General features: G+C 51.4%; 6 protein-coding genes and 1 non-coding gene across 7 annotated transcripts; 2 read left to right on the top strand and 5 right to left on the bottom strand.

Annotated features, from left to right (window-relative positions):
* Positions 1 to 435: 435 nt before the first annotated feature.
* QC761_300923 (uncharacterized protein) lies at positions 436 to 1,395 on the top strand (the record flags this gene model as incomplete). The annotated part of the gene is made up of 1 exon (XM_062877248.1): positions 436 to 1,395. The coding sequence occupies one exon, from the start codon at positions 436 to 438 to the stop codon at positions 1,393 to 1,395; it is 960 nt and encodes a 319-aa protein (XP_062732982.1).
* Positions 1,396 to 3,156: 1,761 nt separating this feature from the next.
* On the bottom strand, positions 3,157 to 3,253 carry QC761_0048150. The gene has a single exon. It is a non-coding gene; the product is annotated as a tRNA-Ile (tRNA).
* Positions 3,254 to 3,448: 195 nt separating this feature from the next.
* On the bottom strand, positions 3,449 to 5,386 carry QC761_300920 (uncharacterized protein; the record flags this gene model as incomplete). The annotated part of the gene is given in 6 exon segments (XM_062877247.1): positions 3,449 to 3,659; positions 3,717 to 4,354; positions 4,424 to 4,842; positions 4,855 to 4,991; positions 5,093 to 5,162; positions 5,257 to 5,386. 6 exon segments carry the CDS (start codon positions 5,384 to 5,386, stop codon positions 3,449 to 3,451), a joined length of 1,605 nt encoding a protein of 534 aa, XP_062732981.1.
* A 1,262-nt stretch (positions 5,387 to 6,648) lies between these two features.
* On the bottom strand, positions 6,649 to 8,703 carry QC761_300910 (uncharacterized protein; the record flags this gene model as incomplete). The annotated part of the gene is made up of 1 exon (XM_062877246.1): positions 6,649 to 8,703. One exon carries the CDS (start codon positions 8,701 to 8,703, stop codon positions 6,649 to 6,651), a length of 2,055 nt encoding a protein of 684 aa, XP_062732980.1.
* A 1,010-nt stretch (positions 8,704 to 9,713) lies between these two features.
* Positions 9,714 to 10,337, bottom strand: QC761_300905 (uncharacterized protein; the record flags this gene model as incomplete). Its single annotated transcript, XM_062877245.1, has 1 exon — positions 9,714 to 10,337. One exon carries the CDS (start codon positions 10,335 to 10,337, stop codon positions 9,714 to 9,716), a length of 624 nt encoding a protein of 207 aa, XP_062732979.1.
* A 697-nt stretch (positions 10,338 to 11,034) lies between these two features.
* QC761_300900 (uncharacterized protein) lies at positions 11,035 to 11,739 on the bottom strand (the record flags this gene model as incomplete). Its single annotated transcript, XM_062877244.1, has 1 exon — positions 11,035 to 11,739. The coding sequence occupies one exon, from the start codon at positions 11,737 to 11,739 to the stop codon at positions 11,035 to 11,037; it is 705 nt and encodes a 234-aa protein (XP_062732978.1).
* A 5,296-nt stretch (positions 11,740 to 17,035) lies between these two features.
* Positions 17,036 to 19,263, top strand: QC761_300890 (uncharacterized protein). Its single transcript, XM_062877243.1, has 5 exons — positions 17,036 to 17,079; positions 17,106 to 17,299; positions 17,393 to 18,044; positions 18,097 to 18,616; positions 18,671 to 19,263. Exons 3-5 carry the CDS (start codon positions 17,570 to 17,572, stop codon positions 19,158 to 19,160), a joined length of 1,485 nt encoding a protein of 494 aa, XP_062732977.1. The 5' UTR covers positions 17,036 to 17,079; positions 17,106 to 17,299; positions 17,393 to 17,569; the 3' UTR covers positions 19,161 to 19,263.
* Positions 19,264 to 19,988: the final 725 nt, after the last annotated feature.

The following is a 19,988-nucleotide window of genomic DNA, read 5'->3' as shown; positions in this document are numbered from 1 at the left end:
CTCTATGAATCCGCACCTATCTGTCCTTCCATGAAGAAAGGGTATGTGACCAGCATAGCTAAGCTGTTCTGTGCGTCAGCATCTATGCTAACCGAACTCGATAGTTCCTGGTCCAAGTTCAAGAGTGAGAATGGCAAACTTACCTACCCGGAGTGGATGCTCAGGGTCCGCCAGATTCAGCACCAGTTCATCTCGATATATTTCAACCAGGACCTGTGCCCGCCCGCTTTTGACCCTGCCTCGGTATGACCGACCTACTCTGGGCACCCTGCATCGTTTTCTGAAGCGAATGAAAACGACTGACCGGCATGTTTTCTACCACATGAACTGGCTGATAGACGAGATACATTTCGTAGCTGTTCGGCGGAAAAATTGCGCTACGACCCCTCCGCCGCTGAGCCAGTCCGGTTGAGAAGGGGTTTCATCCAATATGAAATGATGTGCCAGCTCACTGCTCGATCCTGGTGGAACGTCGTGCTGGGAATCTTGGATGGGGCCGAGGAAGAATCGGCCAGCGACAGAGAACGGGCGGTCAGACAGCTTTCCATGAGCGAATCTGGCTTCTTGGAAGCGGTCCCTTACGTTGTTGCCGCAGAGGTGACTTCTATTGCCTGTTTTGTCTTTTCCCGCCATCGAGAGATGCTCATGGACTTTTACGAGGAGTTGTTCAAGTTTGGGAAGGCATACACACCAACTGAGGAGGAAGTAGGTGAGGAGATGGAGCCCGATGGCCAACCGCACTCAAACCGTGAGTTCACGTATGATGAGTGGGAGAAGGAGAATTTGCTATACTTGTCGTCAGCCGTGGGCTTGGGACTTGGCTATCTCGAGAAGGTGCAGGGTCTGTCAGACATGGCCCGACCATCGTGGTTCCGATTGATTCTCGGCAACTTTCAACCGGCCGAGCACTCTCATGTTCTGAGACTGATGAAAACGTGGAATGAGGTTGTTGGACCGGTTCAAGAACAAGGCGGCACGTTTGAGGCGGAAACGCCGGTGCGGATGCCGCCGCAACCACAACCTGGCTCGTCAGTCCGAACATCTTACGGTGCTTCGAGTTACCCGGGATATCATCACATCTTTTCCGGCCAAGCGAGGTCGTCGTATTATGTCACTAATCTCATGGAACATGGCTGGCCGTTTTGGGATTTGGATAGGACAGTTGCTTTGGAGCCCAGCCTGGAGCTAGAACCAGCGTACTCGGAGAGCAATTGGAGGGTGTTGCACACCGGCAGAAACGACAATCCCCTTCGGAATCACCCATTTTGGCTGCCCGAGCATGGATGGCGGCCAATAATTACGAAAATGCTTTTCCCCAATTTTGATGCCTCAACTCCATTCGATCAACTGGATTTTGACATGATCAAGATCGGGTCGGGTCATGGTCGTCGATGAGGAAAGGATGATGAGAAAAAACTTTCTCTGGAAGAAAGGGCTGGCAGGGCTGAAAACAGGCTCCAGTTCTTCAGGGACCTGATGACCAATCTGGACGAGTATTGGGCACTTGGGCCTGCCGGTAGCGCTTCAGATTGAGTTTTCGAGGGTGAAAAAATTCTTCTAAATCCTAATCTCTATGGATGGATTCCGGGTCTTTTGATGAGGCGCCTAATTCTATGTCTTCTAAGGGTGTATGTCGGTAGGTAGTGATTAACATTACATGATGTTTACAGAGCTGAGAACAAGCCGTAACCTGGTATACAGACTGCATTGACTCTCCTTCCTCCCTCACCCTCACAATGCGACTACCTGCCGGTAGCATCAGTTACATCACTCTTGCCTGTACTGCTTCAAACGCTCCCGTTATTGCACTTTGACTGTCCAGCTTGCTGATATTCTGATCCTGGACGGCGTCGGATTGCTGAAGTGCATCAAGCTAACGGCGGGGTGTTCCTCGATGCGATGTTCAGAAAAGTCTGCCAAGTGGCGTTGCAAGAGGAGGAATCAACGTTTAATGACGTAAACACGGCATATGGCAAGTTATTTCGCTGTTCCGCCTTTGTCGTTTCCCGAAGATGACTGAGTTGAGCCGGATTCCTTCTCTTCTTGTGTGTTATCCGTTGGAGGTGGAGGTGGAGGCGGAGGTGGAGGCGGAGCTGATGAGCCGGAAGGGTAGTAGGGGATAATGTGGCAGATGTAGGGTGTATCGTCCTTGGGCATGATGTCTTGACTTGGGAGAACACCGCTCTGGATGCTGGTTGTATAATCATGAGCCAGTTGATACCAGGACATAAAAGATCAACAGGGCCGGCATCCTGACGCCCTTTGTAGTCGTTGGACAGCATAGCATTACATCATGACAGTGAAAGCTGATGGCTACCTCAAGACTTCTTGCCTGCTCTAGATCAATCCGACCCTCACAACACCTTCTTCATAGAACGGAGTAGTTTCACACTATGCTAGGCTGCTGTTGAGCCTCAAGATCGCATCTGGTGTGAGTGCCCCTTGCCTAGGAGGATCAATGATCATTAGAGGGCTCCCGGCCTTCCTGATAACTTGCACCCCCACCAGCATATTCCCAATCGGGACTATAAGCGATATTCAAACTGCTGGATAGAGGCGGGCCTATGATCCTCCTGCCTGGGTGAAACATAGACTAGGGAAGAAACATGACCCCAACATTCTGCAGGGATCTTTGCATCAGCCCTATCGGGCGTTGACAGTATGGGCAGGCCGATAGAATGCTGACATGGCGGGAACTCTATGTATGTATGGCGGAACGGTTCCCATGACGCCGGTCAGCAGGCATCGCGCCTCTCGGAAGTCTGAAATCCACGTGCTTCCGTCAGCTCTTGGGGTCGGGTGGCGTGGCTTGCCATTCACCGCCTCTTGGCTGATTATCAGCGGGTACTGGGCCAGTCAGCGCACGCTAGATGCACAGCGCCCTTGAGTCGACAGCTTTTCCCATTGCCGCTGTGGTGGGAATTAAGCGCCCGATGACTAGTAAAGGCCCGATAACCAGGTTGAAGCTTGAACTCACGCTCCGAAGAAGGGTTTACAAGGTTGAAAGAATCTCAAGGAAGGCTCTGGCTCGGCCTGAGCTCATTTTCTTTTCGCCGTGACTGATTACTGTGGCAGTGCCACAACTCCGCCTTTTGTGTTCACCACTGAGAGCTTGGAAAATGGTCACTTTGGATGTTCTTACCCCATTGATGGAGGCCCCGATTGGATCAGCTGGTTAGAGCGTCATACTAATATACCTCTCGAGGTATATCAAGTCATGCGAAGGTCAACAGTTCAATCCTGTTATTGGGCATACAAACACACACCATACGATTGGTGTCAACTTTTGCAAATATAAAATGGGATGCAACCTTTAATTTTGCTGATAATTCTGTGGAAATGACAATAACCGATCATCATCACCTCGGGAACATTTTGTTGCTAGCCCCTGAACAATGTCAACATCTCCTGGTCTCCCAGGCAACAACAACCCCTGAGGTACATTTTCTCAAGCGAAGAACCCACAATCTCCCAGTGTCAAGGCTATGCGGGCAAATTTCCTCTCCTTCAGCGCATTCCTCATGGACAAGAAGTTGGAAAGAATGGCATGAAAGATCTCCATCTGATAACAGCCATAGCTGAAGGCGCATCGCACCACTTCGGCTACAAAATATGCCTTCATCTTGATGTCGTTTGATGCTTCAAAGCCGATCAAGTTCCTGAGTCATGTCTCGTTAGTAAGCCGCATACCAAGAGGATGGACAAAGAAGACCTACACCCAGACATAGATGTACGGCAACCCAACCCAAGCCTTTAGGCCAATGAATCGGACATTTTCGTAGATAACCTGCAAGTCTTCCTTGTTCGCGCCGTCATCGAAGGCATCCAGTCCCTCCAACAGAGTCCGTCTCATGATCCTGGCCGTCAAGGCACATGTCTCGAGAAACAAGCCAGAGATATCGGAGGCCTCCCATGGTTGATCGATGATACGGTCCAAGTCGACTGTTCCGAGGTGCTGCCAATCGGCCTCGTCCTCCCACCCCCGCTCGGATGGTATTTTGAAAAAACGCCTCAAGGAATCCAAAGCCGACTGCAACACCTCAGGCAGATCCCCGTGAATGTGTGACTGGACATACTTATTGGCCAGATCGAATTCGTCGGCGTCACACATTAGGAAGGGGGATGATCTGAACTGCTGGCCCTCGAACGGCCCCACTGTAGCGGCTCGGAGGCTGGTGACTGGGTTCAGAATGTTAAAAGCCAAGGGGGCATCCAGGGAAACGCCTTGCAGCATGTCGCCCATTACCACCAAGTGCTGCATTACCACCGGCATTTTGGCTAAGCCCCCTCTGGACTTGATAAACATCTCCACCGCAGCAGAATGGGTGATGGCCCTCGGGCTCAGACGCACCATCTTGTATTCGTTGCCGTTAGTAATCTTCACTTCCTAATCCGGGCCTCCGTATCAGCGAGGGGATTTTACCTCAAACATGGAGAGCACCACCACCGGGTAGACAACCTCGTGGAGCTCTCTCTGCTCCGCCCCGTCGATGAACTTCTGGAGCTCAGACACAGCCCTGTACTCGTAGTAGGGATAGTTCATCTCGTCCCTACCCTTGTATGCGTCCAAGACACCTGCCGTAAGCAGCCAGCCAATGTAGATACAGGCCGACTTTGACATGTCAGGCCTAAAATACGACGGCTGCTTGAACCCCACCAGAACAAACGCCTGGTCGAGGTACGAGGAGTAGTTGTTACATCGGGAGAGGTAATCTTGAAACGTGCGGGCCGACACTCCCGTGGAGTGGGTGGACAGTGGGGGTGCGCCGCACATATCTCTGATGTTGGAGAAAGGAGCAGCATGACGGGCCCGGCTAGAGACGAGTGCAGGAGCGGCGACAGCGGCAGCGGCAGCAGCAGCAGCAGCGGCGGCGGCGGCGCGCTTGCGGCTAGTGTTGGCTCTCGGTGCCTTGGCTAACACTATGGCGGCGGAGTCCTCAGAATCTTCAGAGACATCGGTCGTGCTTGGGGTGGGGATGGCAGGAGCAAGCCTGTTGGGGTGTTATAACACCAGGACGAGGTCAGATCTGGGGGTTCCCAAATAGGAAAATGCTCATGAAACGGGTCCACGTGGGTTCCAAGTAAGACGTACCTGCGCGGATTTAAGCTCAAAACAGTAGCGGATGCTGCCGAGGGACCCGAAGGATTGGTTACACCTGTGTTTAGTGAAGCCATATAGGGCTGATGATTAGCAACCCAACGGCAGGCTCACATGCAGCACTTGTACATCAAGGCGCGACACAAGGTCCGACTTACCACGCTGATGCGCGTTGGCGGCCCTGGCAATTTTCTGTTGGCCGCGGACCGAGACCATGGCCTGGGAACGGACGAGCTGCTTCTGTTTCTTGTCCAGTTTGGGACCGCCATAGTTTACAAAGACCGACATGATGATGTTTGATTCGGAGCGAGGGATCGATGGTCGACAATACTCGTCGGCTGGATCACACAAACAGGAAAGAAGAACTTGTAGCGAGGAAGGTTAAAGGAGAGGTCGAGAGGGACCTTAGTCAGGAATATATGGGATCGAAGAACACTGTTGCTGGCATTAGCGCAAGAGGTTCCTGTACCCCCGTGGTCCCTCGAGAGCGGCGTGCTAAGCGGAGGTGGCGGAGCAGGTCTAAAGGAGTCTATGACTGCTCAATATTCCACTTCAGGATTCATTTCTCTCGGCCGATAACTGAGGATCGTGGTCGTCGGGCACCTCAACACGGTTCGAAAGGTGCATACCGCACCCAGCATTGCGGGTAGAAGCCGCGTTCCGTTGCATTGGAAGTGGGGAGACTGGGCAAAATGATCGTGGAGCTGAAAATACCAAGATCAATGCCAAGAGATGCCAAGCTTGAGTGCTTGAGAATCGAGTGTTTCAATTGGTGTTGAGCAATATCCATTTTGAGCATAGCTTGGACTGAGGGCAGACAAGGGTTGCGATTGGGTTGTCTCTGATTGCCGACTGCATCGGTCACACAGGGAAGGATGAACTGTTTAGCAGGGGTGCAAAGATACGGAAGGAAAAGGCCTGGTTGTTATTCTTAAAGGTCGGAAGACGTGTTGGCATCTTTGATGGCCCCTTGACTGCATGTAAGTGTAGAAGGTATGAGTATGACTATCTTTAGTGGTATGGCAGTCATACTATGGCTGCCTTTAAGACTTGAGAGGGGAGTTCAGCTGACCGAGAGTTAGGTGTACTTCTTAGTGCTAGCTTTCATCATTGTGGCATTACCTTCTGTACAGAAAAATGGGACTGTCCATTCCAAAACTCGTTCCGTGAAGATCATGCTGGTGGTACAAAACATTCGAATTATGGCAGCTCATGTTCCATGCCTCAAGTCGACAAAATCCCCCAACAACCATCAGAATCCAAAACAGACGTCAAACTTGGCCAGAATCAGCCAAATGTTCCATGCTGTCTACCAGCACCAGCAACCAAACTAGTCATATCAAGGCGCTTGGGTCTCAATCTGATTTTTTTGCTCCCGGTAAACAATTAAACGTTGCTAATATACAGAAAACAAAGGCTCCATCCAGACAAAACAATACTCCATGCTCCAACTCTGCTTCCACATTTACAGCCAGGGCATCTAAATATCTACAGAATTCCAACCCAAAACCTCCACGCGCTTTTCCCAAACCTCACGAAGAATGGCGAGGTTAGGTTAACCTGACAAAGGTGATATCATCAATATACACGTCATTCGTCCCACCTACGTTCCCACCGACATTGAGTACAAGCTGCACCCATGAAGCCTTCGCAGTGAAGGTGATTTCCCTTGTCCCCCAAACATTCGCTGGCGCCCCGTTCAACTGCGCTTCGGTAAAGGATGTTTGCAGAACGTCGGGGTACACATAAAGGTACAAACTGGTAGCAGAACTGGGGTTCGTGTGCTGGAAAGACAAGCTGAATCGATACTGCTGGCCGGGGACGACGGGCAGGTTGTACGTCAAGGTGTTTCCTCCTCCGTTGACGCTGAGATACCGCATGAGGAGTCCCTGCGAGCCCGACTTGGGACGGGCGTTGCTGATGGTAGTGGACACCAGATGGGTCGATGACCCGAGGACCCAGTCTCCGAGAGTGCCATCCTCAAAACCACCATCGCCCTTGAGCAGATCCACACCGGTCGAGGGAGTCGGCGAAGGGACCTGACCGACGGTGTAGGTGTTTGTGGCGCAGGCGGAATCAGACTGGCATATGACGGAGGCAGTGGGCGCGTGGAGGCAGGCGTAAACGCTGTCGGCGACGGAGCGAGCAAGCGCAGAGGATGGGACTGCGGGGAGCGCAGTAGTGGGAAAGCAAGCTGTAGCCGCAGGGTTGGTGGGCATGCCGTAGCGGGTAAGAGCAGTCTTGCAAGCGCTCATCGAAGGTCCCACGCTGCGCGAGTTGAGAGTGGTAGATGCTAGCTGTCGGCACGCGGCCGGCAGACCACCAGACACATAGCAGTACTCGGGGTTTCCATTATAAGTGGGCGTAGGGGGGCAGTCGGTAATGGTGGTCAACTCAGGCCCCTGGGTCGTGGTGGTGGAAGACTCGGTTGAGGAAGGCAGCTCGGTGGTGCTGACAGGAATATCTGAAGTCGTGGTCTCTGGCTCGGTCGGGGCAGTCGTTGTTTCGGGCTCCGGGGTGATGGTCGGCGTATCCGTCTCGGTCTCAACGGGAGTGGTGACTTCTGCAGAGGTCGTCACCGAGGTCGATGTTGCCTTGGTGTACAAGTTCATTCTGTCCGGGCCACCACACCACTGGCCGGGAGCACCCACACAGAGCATGGCGCAATCCTTCTCGGGTGCGGCCTGTCCGATCAGCTCGTTTCCACAATAGCATTCGCGTGAATACTCGAGGCCGAAGTAGGAAAACTCGCTACATCTGTCGGCACACTTCTCAACCGTCATGTCATCGGTGCTCCAGTCGACAGCCTTGAGGGAGCGGTCGTCCACCTTGTCGGTCCAGCATGAGGCATAGTGGAAGTCACCAACGGACTCAAGGTTGCTCCCAGCACCGACCGGGTTTGGCTTCTCGTAGATGTTGAGCCGGTTGGGGCCTCCACACTGCTGCGAATGGTTGCCCATGCAAGTCATGGAACACTCGCCCTCCGACACCTTGGTGCTGGCGGCATCCAAACTTGTCCCGCAGAAGCACTCTGTCCCATACTCGACACCGAAGAACGCGTATCCGCCGGCGGTGCATGTGGCAGCACACTTCTCCAGAGTCATGTCGTGCTGAGCGACCGTGATGCCACCCAGCACGCGCTGGGGAACGTTGTCTGTGTAGCAACCTTTGTACTCGAAGCCCGAGATGGCCACAGGAGGCTCCTCCGTATCCGAGTCGCAGGCTCTGTCGAATTCGTAGACGTTAAGCCTCATGCCTGCACCGCATGTCTCGTCTGGGTTTCCGGAGCAGGGCATGTTGCATTCGGAGGCCGGTGCGGCATCGGTGGGCTTGTTGCTGCCACAGTAGCATTCCGAAGACCACTGTGTGCCGAAATAGTCGTAACCGCGGCAGTTGGCTGCGCACTTCTCTGCCGTCATGTCGTGGGTGCTGATAACCTTGCTGGGCAGCACACGGCTTCCAGTGTCGACGAAGCAGCCGAGCGCCGTGTATTCGGGGGCATCATCTACCTGTCGGGAGTAGAGCCCGTTCGGGAGCGCAGAACTGGTCGAGAGAAAGAAAGCACCCAGCGACAAGAGCCGCATCTTTGAGCGAGAGGAATCCATCTTGAAGACACAGACACGATCTTGTCAACAAAGACAGGGAAGAATGACAATCAGAACAAGAGAGCGACACTCCCAGGTGAGGAAACCGACCAAATAAGAGCGCAGAAGAGACGGACAACCACCACATCACCAGATTCCGGGGAATCCATTGTCTTGTGAACTCAGCTCAGGTCTGGAACTGGACACCAAGCTCCAAATTGATCGTGTCCCAACCGAAGGGGCCGTGATGTCAATAGTGTCGCCCATTTTAGATCATCGCGGTCAATAGAGCAGACGACTGAGTGGCGTAGTGTGCATTTTGAGAGCTGAGTCCCCTGCTGAGGTGTCTAGCGCATTTCAATAGTGCTAATCCTTCTGTGGAGCAGGGGATCGAATTGTTCTGGACCCAAACAGCCAGCATCAGATTTGATGGGGAATCCCTACTGAAGGAGAAACTGGATCATGCAGCCACGCTTGCCACCATCAAAATACATCCAAACCAACAATCCTCACCTGACAACGTGAGGTAAATGTGATTGATACCATAAGTGAGATAAAGAAAGTGCACTCAAGGCAGATGCCTGTTTCCAACCCTCATGATGCAGGAATGGAACCTGGCGACTTTTGGAAGCTTCCTCACGTGGCAGTGAAAACAAGCTTCTCGGATTTCGACGAGGGTCCGAAGAGGAGAGCGTTCTGGCCAGGCGCGTAGCTTGACTTGGCGTTTGCTACCCCTGCGTGGACGGGGATGGCATGGACAGGGGCCTGGACATTGAACTGGAGGAGACATGATGGAGGCTCCTGTTTGAAACAACGGCTCTGAATGCCCGAGGTGATGACCAAAAAAAATTCAAAGAAAGGCAATGCTTCCAGAGATCGTACACATCACCTACTGTCATTTCATCCCCTTGAGGCGTGTTCCAAATCCACTCGATGAGCATTGTGGTGCTCTGCTCCGTGCACAGATATCTTGGCATTGCGTGAACCTTTGCTTGATTCTCTTGATATCTCTATTCACACCTTTGAGAAGACTACCGCAAGGTTCTGGCCAGTAATCTAGTTACTGATCTCCCCGTAACATCTGACCTCTTCGTGGGTTCCAAGAACACATTTTTTGGACGCTGCTCAGCGGCTTCCAGTACCCTCTCACGCTGCCTGTTGTGTTTCTTCATGATCCGGCCGGCAGTATCTGCTCTTTCCGGCCCGCCCTCCCATTCCTCGCGCTCCCTGGCCGAGACGTACCGGAGGACTTCGTCGAAAGGAACCAGAAGATCAATACTGCCATTGTCGCGGTCGCCCACTCGGTAGTAGGTGATCAGTTGTCCACCGTCGGGCTGCGAAACGTCAACTTTTTGATGATTGCCTTGATCGCTCATCGGGCGCTGGAGGTGTAGCTCGTCCATGATGTAGCCTCGTTTTGGGTAGACTCTAGAGGCGGATGTGTTTGAAGTTTGGCTCTCCCGAGTAGAAGGTGGTTGGAGGGCAATGATAGGAACCTTTTGGTCAGGCACAGCGCCCCATGACGTAACTTCCGCTTCTGAAACTCTCCTTGATTGATAGGTCTTGGTTTTCTCATGGATGGCCGACAGTGGTGGCGGAGTCGAGGCTGGGTGAGGTCGTGGGTCGTTTCTCTGAGAGCAAAATGGGTCCTGCATTGCTAAAGTCGTGCTGATATTGATTTTAAGAGATCGCTACTAGGAAAAGTTGTCATCAGTACTTGGCCTCAGCGAACGGCTTGTGGCCGTCAGTCGTCGGTACCTTGGCTCTTTTGAAAAGTAATAGCGGAGAGGCTGCAGGTAGGCTTTCCCGGAAAAGCTGTGGGACTCTCGTCATACAAGAGGAGCAGAGGAAGCTATGGGAAAGCCGCAAACGATTGGGGGAAAACTGACCGAAGTTAACAAACCGTGGAAATCCCACACAAATACCAGCCCTGAGTGGACCTGCCAGAGCATATGGCCAGGTGGTGAGAAAGGAAATACATATTGCTCCCACTCCCCACATGACTTCACTATCGGACGGAACAAGCAATGATGGCGGATGCACAAATGGTGTGCTGAAAACCAAAGGATGGCTGCTCATAGTGGGTTGTTCAATAGGCGCCAATGTCCCCTACATGCTCATACGCTGCACGCACATGGAAGGCAAACCCATTGCAGACGGCGCTTAAGGCAAGCAACACATGAGAGACAACTGACAGAAATGAATGATACATAAACAAGCCTTTGGCCAAAAAGCTACTGAATGAACCCATCCAGGTATCCCAGTGGTATTTCGATGCATGAAAATAGGCAGTTCCTGTAACCGAACTGAAATGATGAGAAACCTGACCGCAAAGGCTTGCTCCAGGCTCCCTCACTGAAAGTGAGCTGGCAACCCTTCCTCCTCCAGAGTTTTCTTGGTGCTCTCTCTCGCTTCGAGCTTCTTCACAATCTCAGTGTACCTCTCATACTTCTCCATCCCAAACTCATGCATAACTCCCCACCTGTACAAGATATACGAATACACATCCGCCAGTGTCAGCGAATCTCCAACAATCCACTCCCCGCCGCCCTTCTGCAGCTCTGTCTCCAGATGCTCATACGCAGCCTTGATGTTCTTCTTTCCACCCTCCTTCACACCCTCCTCCAACTTCTTGTCACTGACATCCACAAACCGCTTCGGTGCCAAAAGCGCCCCCCATCCCACCCCTTGCAGCTCACCGGCAAAGTAGACGACCCATGAGAGAACCCTTGCTTTCTCAAGATCTGTCTTGCCCGCCAAGCCCCTTTCGGGACGAAGAGAAGCAATGTAAGAGAGGATAGCGGGCGTCTCGGTGAGGGACTCCCTGTGTCCATCGGCGAAGGTGATGACAAAGCCAGGGACGTAGTTCTTGTGGTGAACCTGGTCACGGTACTCCTCCGCAGTAAGCGAGCCGTCGGCAGGTTCGATCTTCAGATTGGCGTTGCGGCGGGTGTTGACAGATTGGAAGGGGATGGAGAGCTCATGAAGGGCCAGACGAACTGCATTCGAGCAAGCTCCTGCGCTGTAGTAGAGAGTAAAATCTGGAAGAGCCGCCATTTTCCAAGGGAATGCAGGAAAGGCTGATGACGGGACTTTGTTGTGAGGGGTTTGGGCTAGTAATTGCTGATTTGATATCGAGATGATAAGAGGCAGAAGGAGACAACGAGCAGGATCTCTTGACTTTATACCGAGACTCACAGCAGTCCGTAAAATACTACCCCCTGCCAATCCCATGTGGCCGTTCAGTCTTTGTAATCAATCACGATCAAAAACCATGGCCCCTGCCATGGTGTCTTAACCCCTTTTGGATGTAAAATAAACGTCCAGGAATGCATTCACCCATGCACACAATAATCGAAGTGATATGACGGGCCAGAACAACACACATTGAACCGTCTTCAGACAGAGAAGTTACATGAGTGAGCAAAGTTACAGAGTTCATTTCTAAGCATTATTCATTCGATATGTCATCCAAAAGCCTAGGCCAACGCAATGACACCACACTCTACGATAATTTGTGTCAATCAAAAATCCTTCGTCTCAAGTTATAGCGCTCTTGTCACGTTTTCTGATGGGGCACTTACATTTTGCTCTTCTAGCCTCGGGCTTTTGCTTGCAGAGATGACCAAGCATTGCGCGATGGACCAATGGCATGTATATTATGTAAGGGAGAGGTTGGTCATGATGGGGGGTGCATTTGTAATCATCCAAAAGATCATTGATCCAGGTTGAACAACGATACACGGGGATTACAGCCAATCCTACACGATCGAGGGCAATCTCTTGATTTACCTAAGCAAAAGAATTCATTGAGTCGAAAGCGGATTGCATATCTCCTCAATTTATTTGTTGAGAAACCGAAGTGCGGTTTTATATGTGTGGTCCTTATGCTCCTGCTCCTTACTTCCAGTCACTGTGAATAAACAGGACACAATATTGCGAGGCCGTGGTCCAGACGCTTACCTGAACCCCACGTTGTATTTTCCTTCTCCAACTAGCAGTTACTCAGCTCTCTACCAGGACATTCAGCTTTGTGCTCACCTTGCCAGTTTTGCGTTCACAGCATTCAATATGCTCCATCCATCAATGTAGGTATATTTGTTTCAGTACCTAGTCAATCTTTGGTCACAAATAATATCGCATCAGTCACATTTCCATCGTGTGAAAATTGAGCTTGCGATAGGGACTGCGAGTCTCTGTGAGCCAGATATTATGTGAAGAAGGAGGTAGGTTGGATGACCAGGAAATGGACCACATGTGAATCTGGTCCACCACCACCACACCAGCCACACAACCTTGTTGAGATTACCCCTGAATGCTCACACTGGCCACAACAAGACTAATATTGGGTCAATTTCTATGGAAGTTATACCAAAATGTAGCTCAATCACTGTCAGAGTCAGACATTGCATCTGCTTCTCGCTTGCGCCTGGTTTGAACCCGATGACGTGCGCTGCGCCGCACAGGCTGGGCTGGCTCTGGCTGCTCCACTTCCTCCTTGGCTACCACTTCTTCCTCCACCACCCTCCCTTCAATGCAGGCCTCTTCCAGCTCACAGAGCGTCACAAACTTGGAATTCGAGTCTTCTCTATTCAACTTACGCCTTTTTCTTGCTTCCTGGGCCTTCTGGGCGTTCTGTTGGTGCCTTGCCGCATCAGCTTTGTGGATGGATGCCTCAGATCTCAGTGTAAGTATAGTACTGGTGAGAGTCCTTGCCGCAAGCCGTTTTCCGGCCAGCGTATGGTTCTTAAGTAGGTTCCTGACCTTCTTGGCCACCTGGGAATCCCCCACGGTATGGAAAGTAGGTGTTTTTGAAGAGAGATCCAACGGCACCACAGGGACTACCACCTGGCTTGAAGAGAGCGGTTTGCGCCTACGTATGGGCCATAATCCTGTCCTACGCCAGCCGCCGGCAATATTCCTTTTCCTAAAGCCCTGCTTGCGGGCAAGGTTATATAGCCGGACCAAGTCGACTTTGCCGTTAGGCGTACAGTTGGTGAGGGCGTCGTTCATAGCCACAAGCCTCTTATACGCCTTCTTTACACTGGAAAAGTAGCCAATATCAAGGGGTTGAAGGACGTAAGAGTAGTAGGGGGGCAGGAAAAGAAGGTAAATATTACTCCTATAGCTCCGGATTATGAAGTCGTCAGTGGTATATGAGCCATAGCCATTATAAATAAGAAGACGGGGTTCTGATGAATCCTCAGGTTCAGTCCTTAGTATAAAGACCTCTTTAAGCCAACCAACGGTAAGGTCATTGCTGATCCAGCCATTCTCTAATACAGCCACATACCAGTCCTTATTTAATTAGTCCTTAAACCATTACTTTTAAAGGTCTTTACCTTTAAAGATAACCCCGGGGGGGAGGACTCTCCCGTCTTGTGAGATACACCAAGTATGGTGGTCCAGGTCCTTCTTCCGTTCTGTTTAACGTATACAGACTTCTTATCCCGCTTCGAAGACCCAATAACCAAGCCGTTTTCTCCCTGGCCTTCCATTATACCCACCTTATCGTGGTTGTACCTGTGCCTAGGCTTGATCCAGTCAACGGTGGAATACAGGTCAAAGAACTTGTTAATATTCTCCGGGGTGGCTTCATTAACTCTAGCGTAGTCAATTCTCTTTCTGACCTTTGTTTTAATATCGGGATTACGGCCAATAAAGTGGGATACCCAGTGTTTACCAAGGGGGTTGGGATCGCCTTGTCAGCCAGTAAACTAGCCGCTAAAGCCTTCACATTGGCATGGGTGGGAGCGTAGCCAAGGCTTTCCTAACGAAGGATCCATTGAACAATGAGGTCTTCTTGGCCGTGAGAAAGTCGCTGTTGGTTTTCATGGGCAAGGTTCCTTGGTAGGGTACCATCAATGCGGTGCTTCAGGGTGGAACGTGGAATCCCGTGCTTGTTGGACGCTTTTCGCTGGCTTATACCAGCGGCAATGTCTTTCTGGGCATTTTTAACATCCTCCTCGGTATATTTGGCCATTGATGGGTACCTCGAGCAAAAAAAAGTAAAAGAAAAGCTTCATTTTTGGTCTCTGTGGGTGGAATATAAAGTGTGTGTTGATATCGGGGGGCTTTCGGAGGTCCAGGGTTGTGGAGGGTTTAATGTGGGTAGATGGCTTGGGTAGTTCAAACCTACCTGGGCCACATCCATGTGTGGTCCACTTCCTTGTCATCCAACCTAATGATGACAGAGGCAAAAACGGTACCTGATTCTTTGCATCGACACACCTTGGGCTTCGAGGACAGACTGAATCGAATATCTTTTGCTGTAGCGGTTTGAGTTCCTTACACTGCCCTTATCAAAGCATTGCAATGGCTCAACGAGTCATACTGAGACTCTCAAATACAGGGCTTACGCATATCATTCTTAGGTATTTAGGTAGGCTCAAGCCACGTGACTTACTATGCTGCTAGGCCATGAGAATAGAAATGAGTGCAAGAGTTTGATAGGTAGTTAAAACCGGGTTGAAGTGAACTTGATTTGAGGTGATTGGTGGCCCCCTCCCACCAGGAAAAAAAAAAGAAAAGACATGGGGAAAGTACAGATAACGTCTCATGTCACTGTAGCATCATGAAGTGGCAACACCTGTGCAGCATTCCTCAATAGTTGTCCCATTTCGAAAGCGAAGAAGCAAGCAGGGCCGTTCCAGTTTCCTTATCACCAACGCCGAATCAGGCGTTTGTTCAAATCATGGTCAGAAAGCCGGAATATCCGGGTGGTGAGTAGCCATCAGAGATAAGCGATGTGCCAATCTCATGCAATTCTACTTGTCCCCACAGATAGGCGTCCAGTCATTGGCACCGATGAAACATCTGGAAAGAAAGGCCGACTGTGATCGAATTTGGCGAGAGAATCTGGAGCGGGATTTGGCTCACTTTAAGAGGCTGCAACGCCAAGAACCTGGGAGGCGCAAGTGCCCGCCCAGCATTCCGTCTCCGAATGGCCGCCTGTTGCGTACCTTTAGCACTCCCCGAGTGTGATGAGGCCTGATTTCCCACACGCCAGTCAGAATCTTACCTACCTTAACCGGAGCCTCAAAGGCAGGGTTACAATGTAGAACAACCGGCCACCTGTGGCGCAACCTCCAGGTCTTCCATGGAAGGCATGGAAGCTTTATCTGATCTCCGCAGACCCGGATGGATCAGTGCTACCTTCCGCATTGGCTGAAAGAAACACGTGCATCCCCTGATTTAGTCTGTACAATCAGGAATTTATCTCGCGTTGACACCGAAGATCCCTCAGCGGCACAGTTGTTGTCGTACCCCGGGGTCCTAATTGGGAACTGGTAGGCTAATTACAGCTACAAAAATGTCTGGTCAAGGAGTCACCGCGGCAGGCAGCTCTGATGGCACAGTTCCAGTGGAACTGGCCAAATCGGCTTTGGCGGATTGCTCCTGATAGGTAGCTACTATTTGGCATATCAATTTAGTATCTACATCAAGTGCAGGCGCCGAGTCCTGCTAGGCTTGTAGACTAAGGTAGAAAAGGAGACGGTGATTGGAGCTGAAGCCGTCGGAGCCCGATGAGCTTACTCGGGGTGATGTGATTCCCTATCCTACCTGTTTTCCTACACAATCTTGTGTGAAGGATTAAGGATGAATCTCAGGGGACCGTTGGTCGCGGAATCTTCGGGTACCGCCGCGCAAGACAACCCATATTCTTTCAACCTCATGAGGGGTCTGACAGATTTGCACAGTTTTTCCTTTTCTGTGGCTCGTCTCCAAGACTTGGGTTAGGTGAGAAGCCATGACCGGCGATGGAAGATGGCTAAAGTGCTATCTGTGGGCCCTTCTACGGTGGAGGTTGGAGCTCTGTATGTCGTGATAGTCTGACTGCATTCCATTAGAGCCGGGCCACCCGGATGTAAATGTCTCACATCTTGGGGCTCCTGGTAAATCGACATCAGGAACCGGATCACCGGCTGTCATCGGGTTCCTGAGTATGTAGCTGTTACATGTTGCTTCCCCACACCACCTTGTCGTCTTCTAGGTAGGTATCTGAGCAATTTTGAGATAGAATAGTGTGGTGATTGAATTGTGGTAAGATGGACGCCACAGATGGACGCCAGGCTAGCAAGTTGAGCTGGTCGAAGTGATCCTAATCGTCTGTGCTGGTTGCCGACAGCAATTTCTCATATCGACGAGCAACTTCAATAAGATAGGTATGACTTTGAGTGGTTGGGGCGCACCTGTCAGCTTCACAGACAGGTGCAAGACTGAGACGTGCAGTATAAACACGGTACAGCTCCTGCAGTGTACCCTTCCATCCTTTCCACAAATCCGTGATCCAGCAACCCAGAACCTAATGTTACGCTTGTCTCGGGTCAGCCCCAAAACGATCTTTGCAGTGTATTTGCAGTGCATGTCAGGCACTAGCGCTGTGAATTCGCGCTGTGAATTCGCGCTGTGAATTCGCGCTGCTCACACACATACCTAGACCGACAACATGATTTCACTGAGAAAACAACCACTTACCTGGCAATCCCAAAGCCAAGAAGTCGGACCGATGGACGAAAAGGCTACAAAAGTACAATCGTTGATAAGGCTGTGCCGCAGTCGTGTCTCGGCGCGTTCCCCACATCTGAGACGGGAACGGAGATCACAACATTCTCCCGTAGGTCAGTCCAATGTGTGTCGCCCGGAATCTCCGCCGGCTGTACCGGACCTGCCTTAGTCTCAGCCATGCAAAGTACTGACATTGGCGCAGAGATGATCGCCTCACAAATGGCTGGTTTAAGACCATCATCTCTGTACTATATGTACGTTCTCCTGGCTGCCATCAAAGTCCCCGCAGTTGATCTCCATCGTCTCATCAGCAACCCACGGAAAGCTTAGCATCGACTTACAACCCTTCGTCTTGCGGCTAACAGATAATACCAACATCATGGGCTTTGAGCAAGTGATCAAGGCTCTCAGGAACAGCCTTCCCGCCTCAAACCTCTTCTTTGAGGGGGATAGGGAGTATGAGGCACTCAACGGGTCGTACCTCTCCGCCATGGAGAGCGATATCAGACCCGCCGCTATTTTCCGACCCGAAAGCAGGAAACAGGTTGCCAAGTTCGTCAAGATTATGAGGCCGTTTGCCCTTGGCGAGCATGGCGAAGAGGCCACGGTCCGATTTGCCATCCGCAGCGGCGGACAGCAACCACTCCCAGGTGTCGCCAACATTGAGGGCGGCATTACACTGGACCTCGGTCTCCTTAATTCAGTTGAGCTCCAGAAGAACGGGAAACAAACAGTTGTTTCAGTTGGCGCAGGTGCTCGATGGGGCGCGGTCTACGACAAGCTGGACGGCACAGGACTGGGTGTCACGGGTGTTCGTTCTGCCTCTGGTGGTGTTGGTGGATTGTCTTTGACTGGTATGTCGCGCCCTTTGCGAAATCTCTGATCAAAGCTCTAACACGGGTATAGGCGGTGTCTCGTTCTTCTCCTCCCGCGAAGGGTTTGTCTGCGACAATGTTCTCAACTACGAGGTTGTCCTCGCCTCAGGAGAGATTGTCAATGCCAACGAGCATGAAAACAGCGACTTGTGGATTTCCCTCCGCGGAGGTGGCAACAACTTTGGGGTTGTCACACGTTTCGATTTCAGGACATTCCCTCAGCCCGGGAAATTCTGGGGCGGCAGTGTTTTCTATTTTCTCTCTAGCTGGCCATATCACGTCGGTGCCCTCCTGTCAGAGCTCCGGAAAAAGGATGCCGCCGACCCAAACGCCCACGTTCAGTTGAGCATCGGTTACTCTTCCCAGTTTGCTCAGTTTGCATGCCAGAGCCAGCTGTCTTACACTGGAGCGGACGCCACTGAGAGCATGCCTGAGGTGCTCAAACCGTGGGCAGATAGGCACCCTCAAATTGAGCAGTTGAACTCGGTCAGGTTGATGACGCTCAAAGAGGCGGTGTCAGAACAGCCAGCAGAATCAAAAGGCAACGTTCGGTACGTCATCATACCTCTCACTCGCCCGAGACCACAGACTAACTTTGCCGTTAGATGCGCCTACATGAACGTGACAGTCAAGGCCGACGCGCCCACGCTCTTTGAGGCGACTGAAATCTTCACCAACTCCCTTGAGAGCGTCAAGGCATGCTCCGGACTCATGTCTTCTCTCACATTCCAGCCATACTCGGTCCATACTCTCCGGCAAACAGTCCGCCACGGCGGTAATTCACTCGGTCTCGACCCCTTAGACGGACCGTTCATTAACATCATGGTATCGACGTACTGGAACAAGAAGTCTGACGATGCTGCCATCCTCAAGTACATGAGCAATGCGACAAGCTACATGAGGAGGGAGGCTCAAAGGAGGAACAAGCTGGTGCCTTTCGTATCCATGAACCATGCCTGGACTCATCAAGACGTTATTGAGTGCTACGGAGAGGAGAACAAGAGGGCGCTGCAGGAGACAAGTATCAAGTACGATCCCCAGGGACTGTTCCAAAGAGGCGTCCCAGGGGGATTCAAGCTTTTCAACCGGAAATGAGCCGTTTCTTTGCTGACTAAATTTTCTCTCACATGTCTGGGCGTTCATCATGGTTTGGGTTCGGTTTCTCAAGGATACACTACAGTCGTAACTATTATCTACCTACGTTTCATCATTTGTTCTCATAGCGGCGTTGAACATAGAGCTGTAGTTTGAGTACCTCAAAGTGAATTATCGTTCAATTCATATCGCGAAGGTGCTCAGATTTGACCCTTGTAGCATCATGACAGGTAATTGTACAAGAGCGTATGCCAGCCGCCACCCCGGGCCAACGTAGTGAATGATGATCCCGATCGCGGATCCAATATCTCGATCTATCATCAGGTCACAAAACCATCTAAAACATTCTCCGCGTCGAGCTGACGGTTATGTGAGACATTTCATTCGATTCACCATCCTGTCCTGAGACATCTCCTGCCGACCGCTCTGGCCCGGACGATCCCGCTCGAGCCCATCAAACAAAAATCAGATGATGGTTCGAAAGCCTGTTTCCTGGGTGCTTACACAGTATGAATAGTTCACCGTCTTCCTCGTGAGTTACAGCGCTTGTCGTTTTGTTTGTTGCTGGGCCAACTATTCGGGGGGGAAGCTAAAGACTCCACTTAAGGGGTTCAGGGGGATGAAGACTCTGCAGTCAAATTCTGTCATGTTTGACAGGTACAATCGCGGTGAGGGGTTTCTCGCAAAATTACAAAAGGCAAATGCTGTGAAGATGAGTGGCGTCATGGTTATGGCTAATAGCTATTGGATGTCACAGGTCACATAGGCCGCTTGTTTTGGCGGCCTAAGGTACCGGCTTGGATGTTGTTGGTATCTCCCCACCCCGCT

This window comes from Podospora bellae-mahoneyi, chromosome 3 (genome assembly GCF_035222275.1).
Source record: "Podospora bellae-mahoneyi strain CBS 112042 chromosome 3, whole genome shotgun sequence".
Taxonomy (NCBI): Eukaryota; Fungi; Ascomycota; class Sordariomycetes; order Sordariales; family Podosporaceae; genus Podospora; species Podospora bellae-mahoneyi.
The sequence above is the reverse complement of the archived record's forward strand: the minus strand, read 5'-3'. Positions and strand labels throughout refer to the sequence as shown.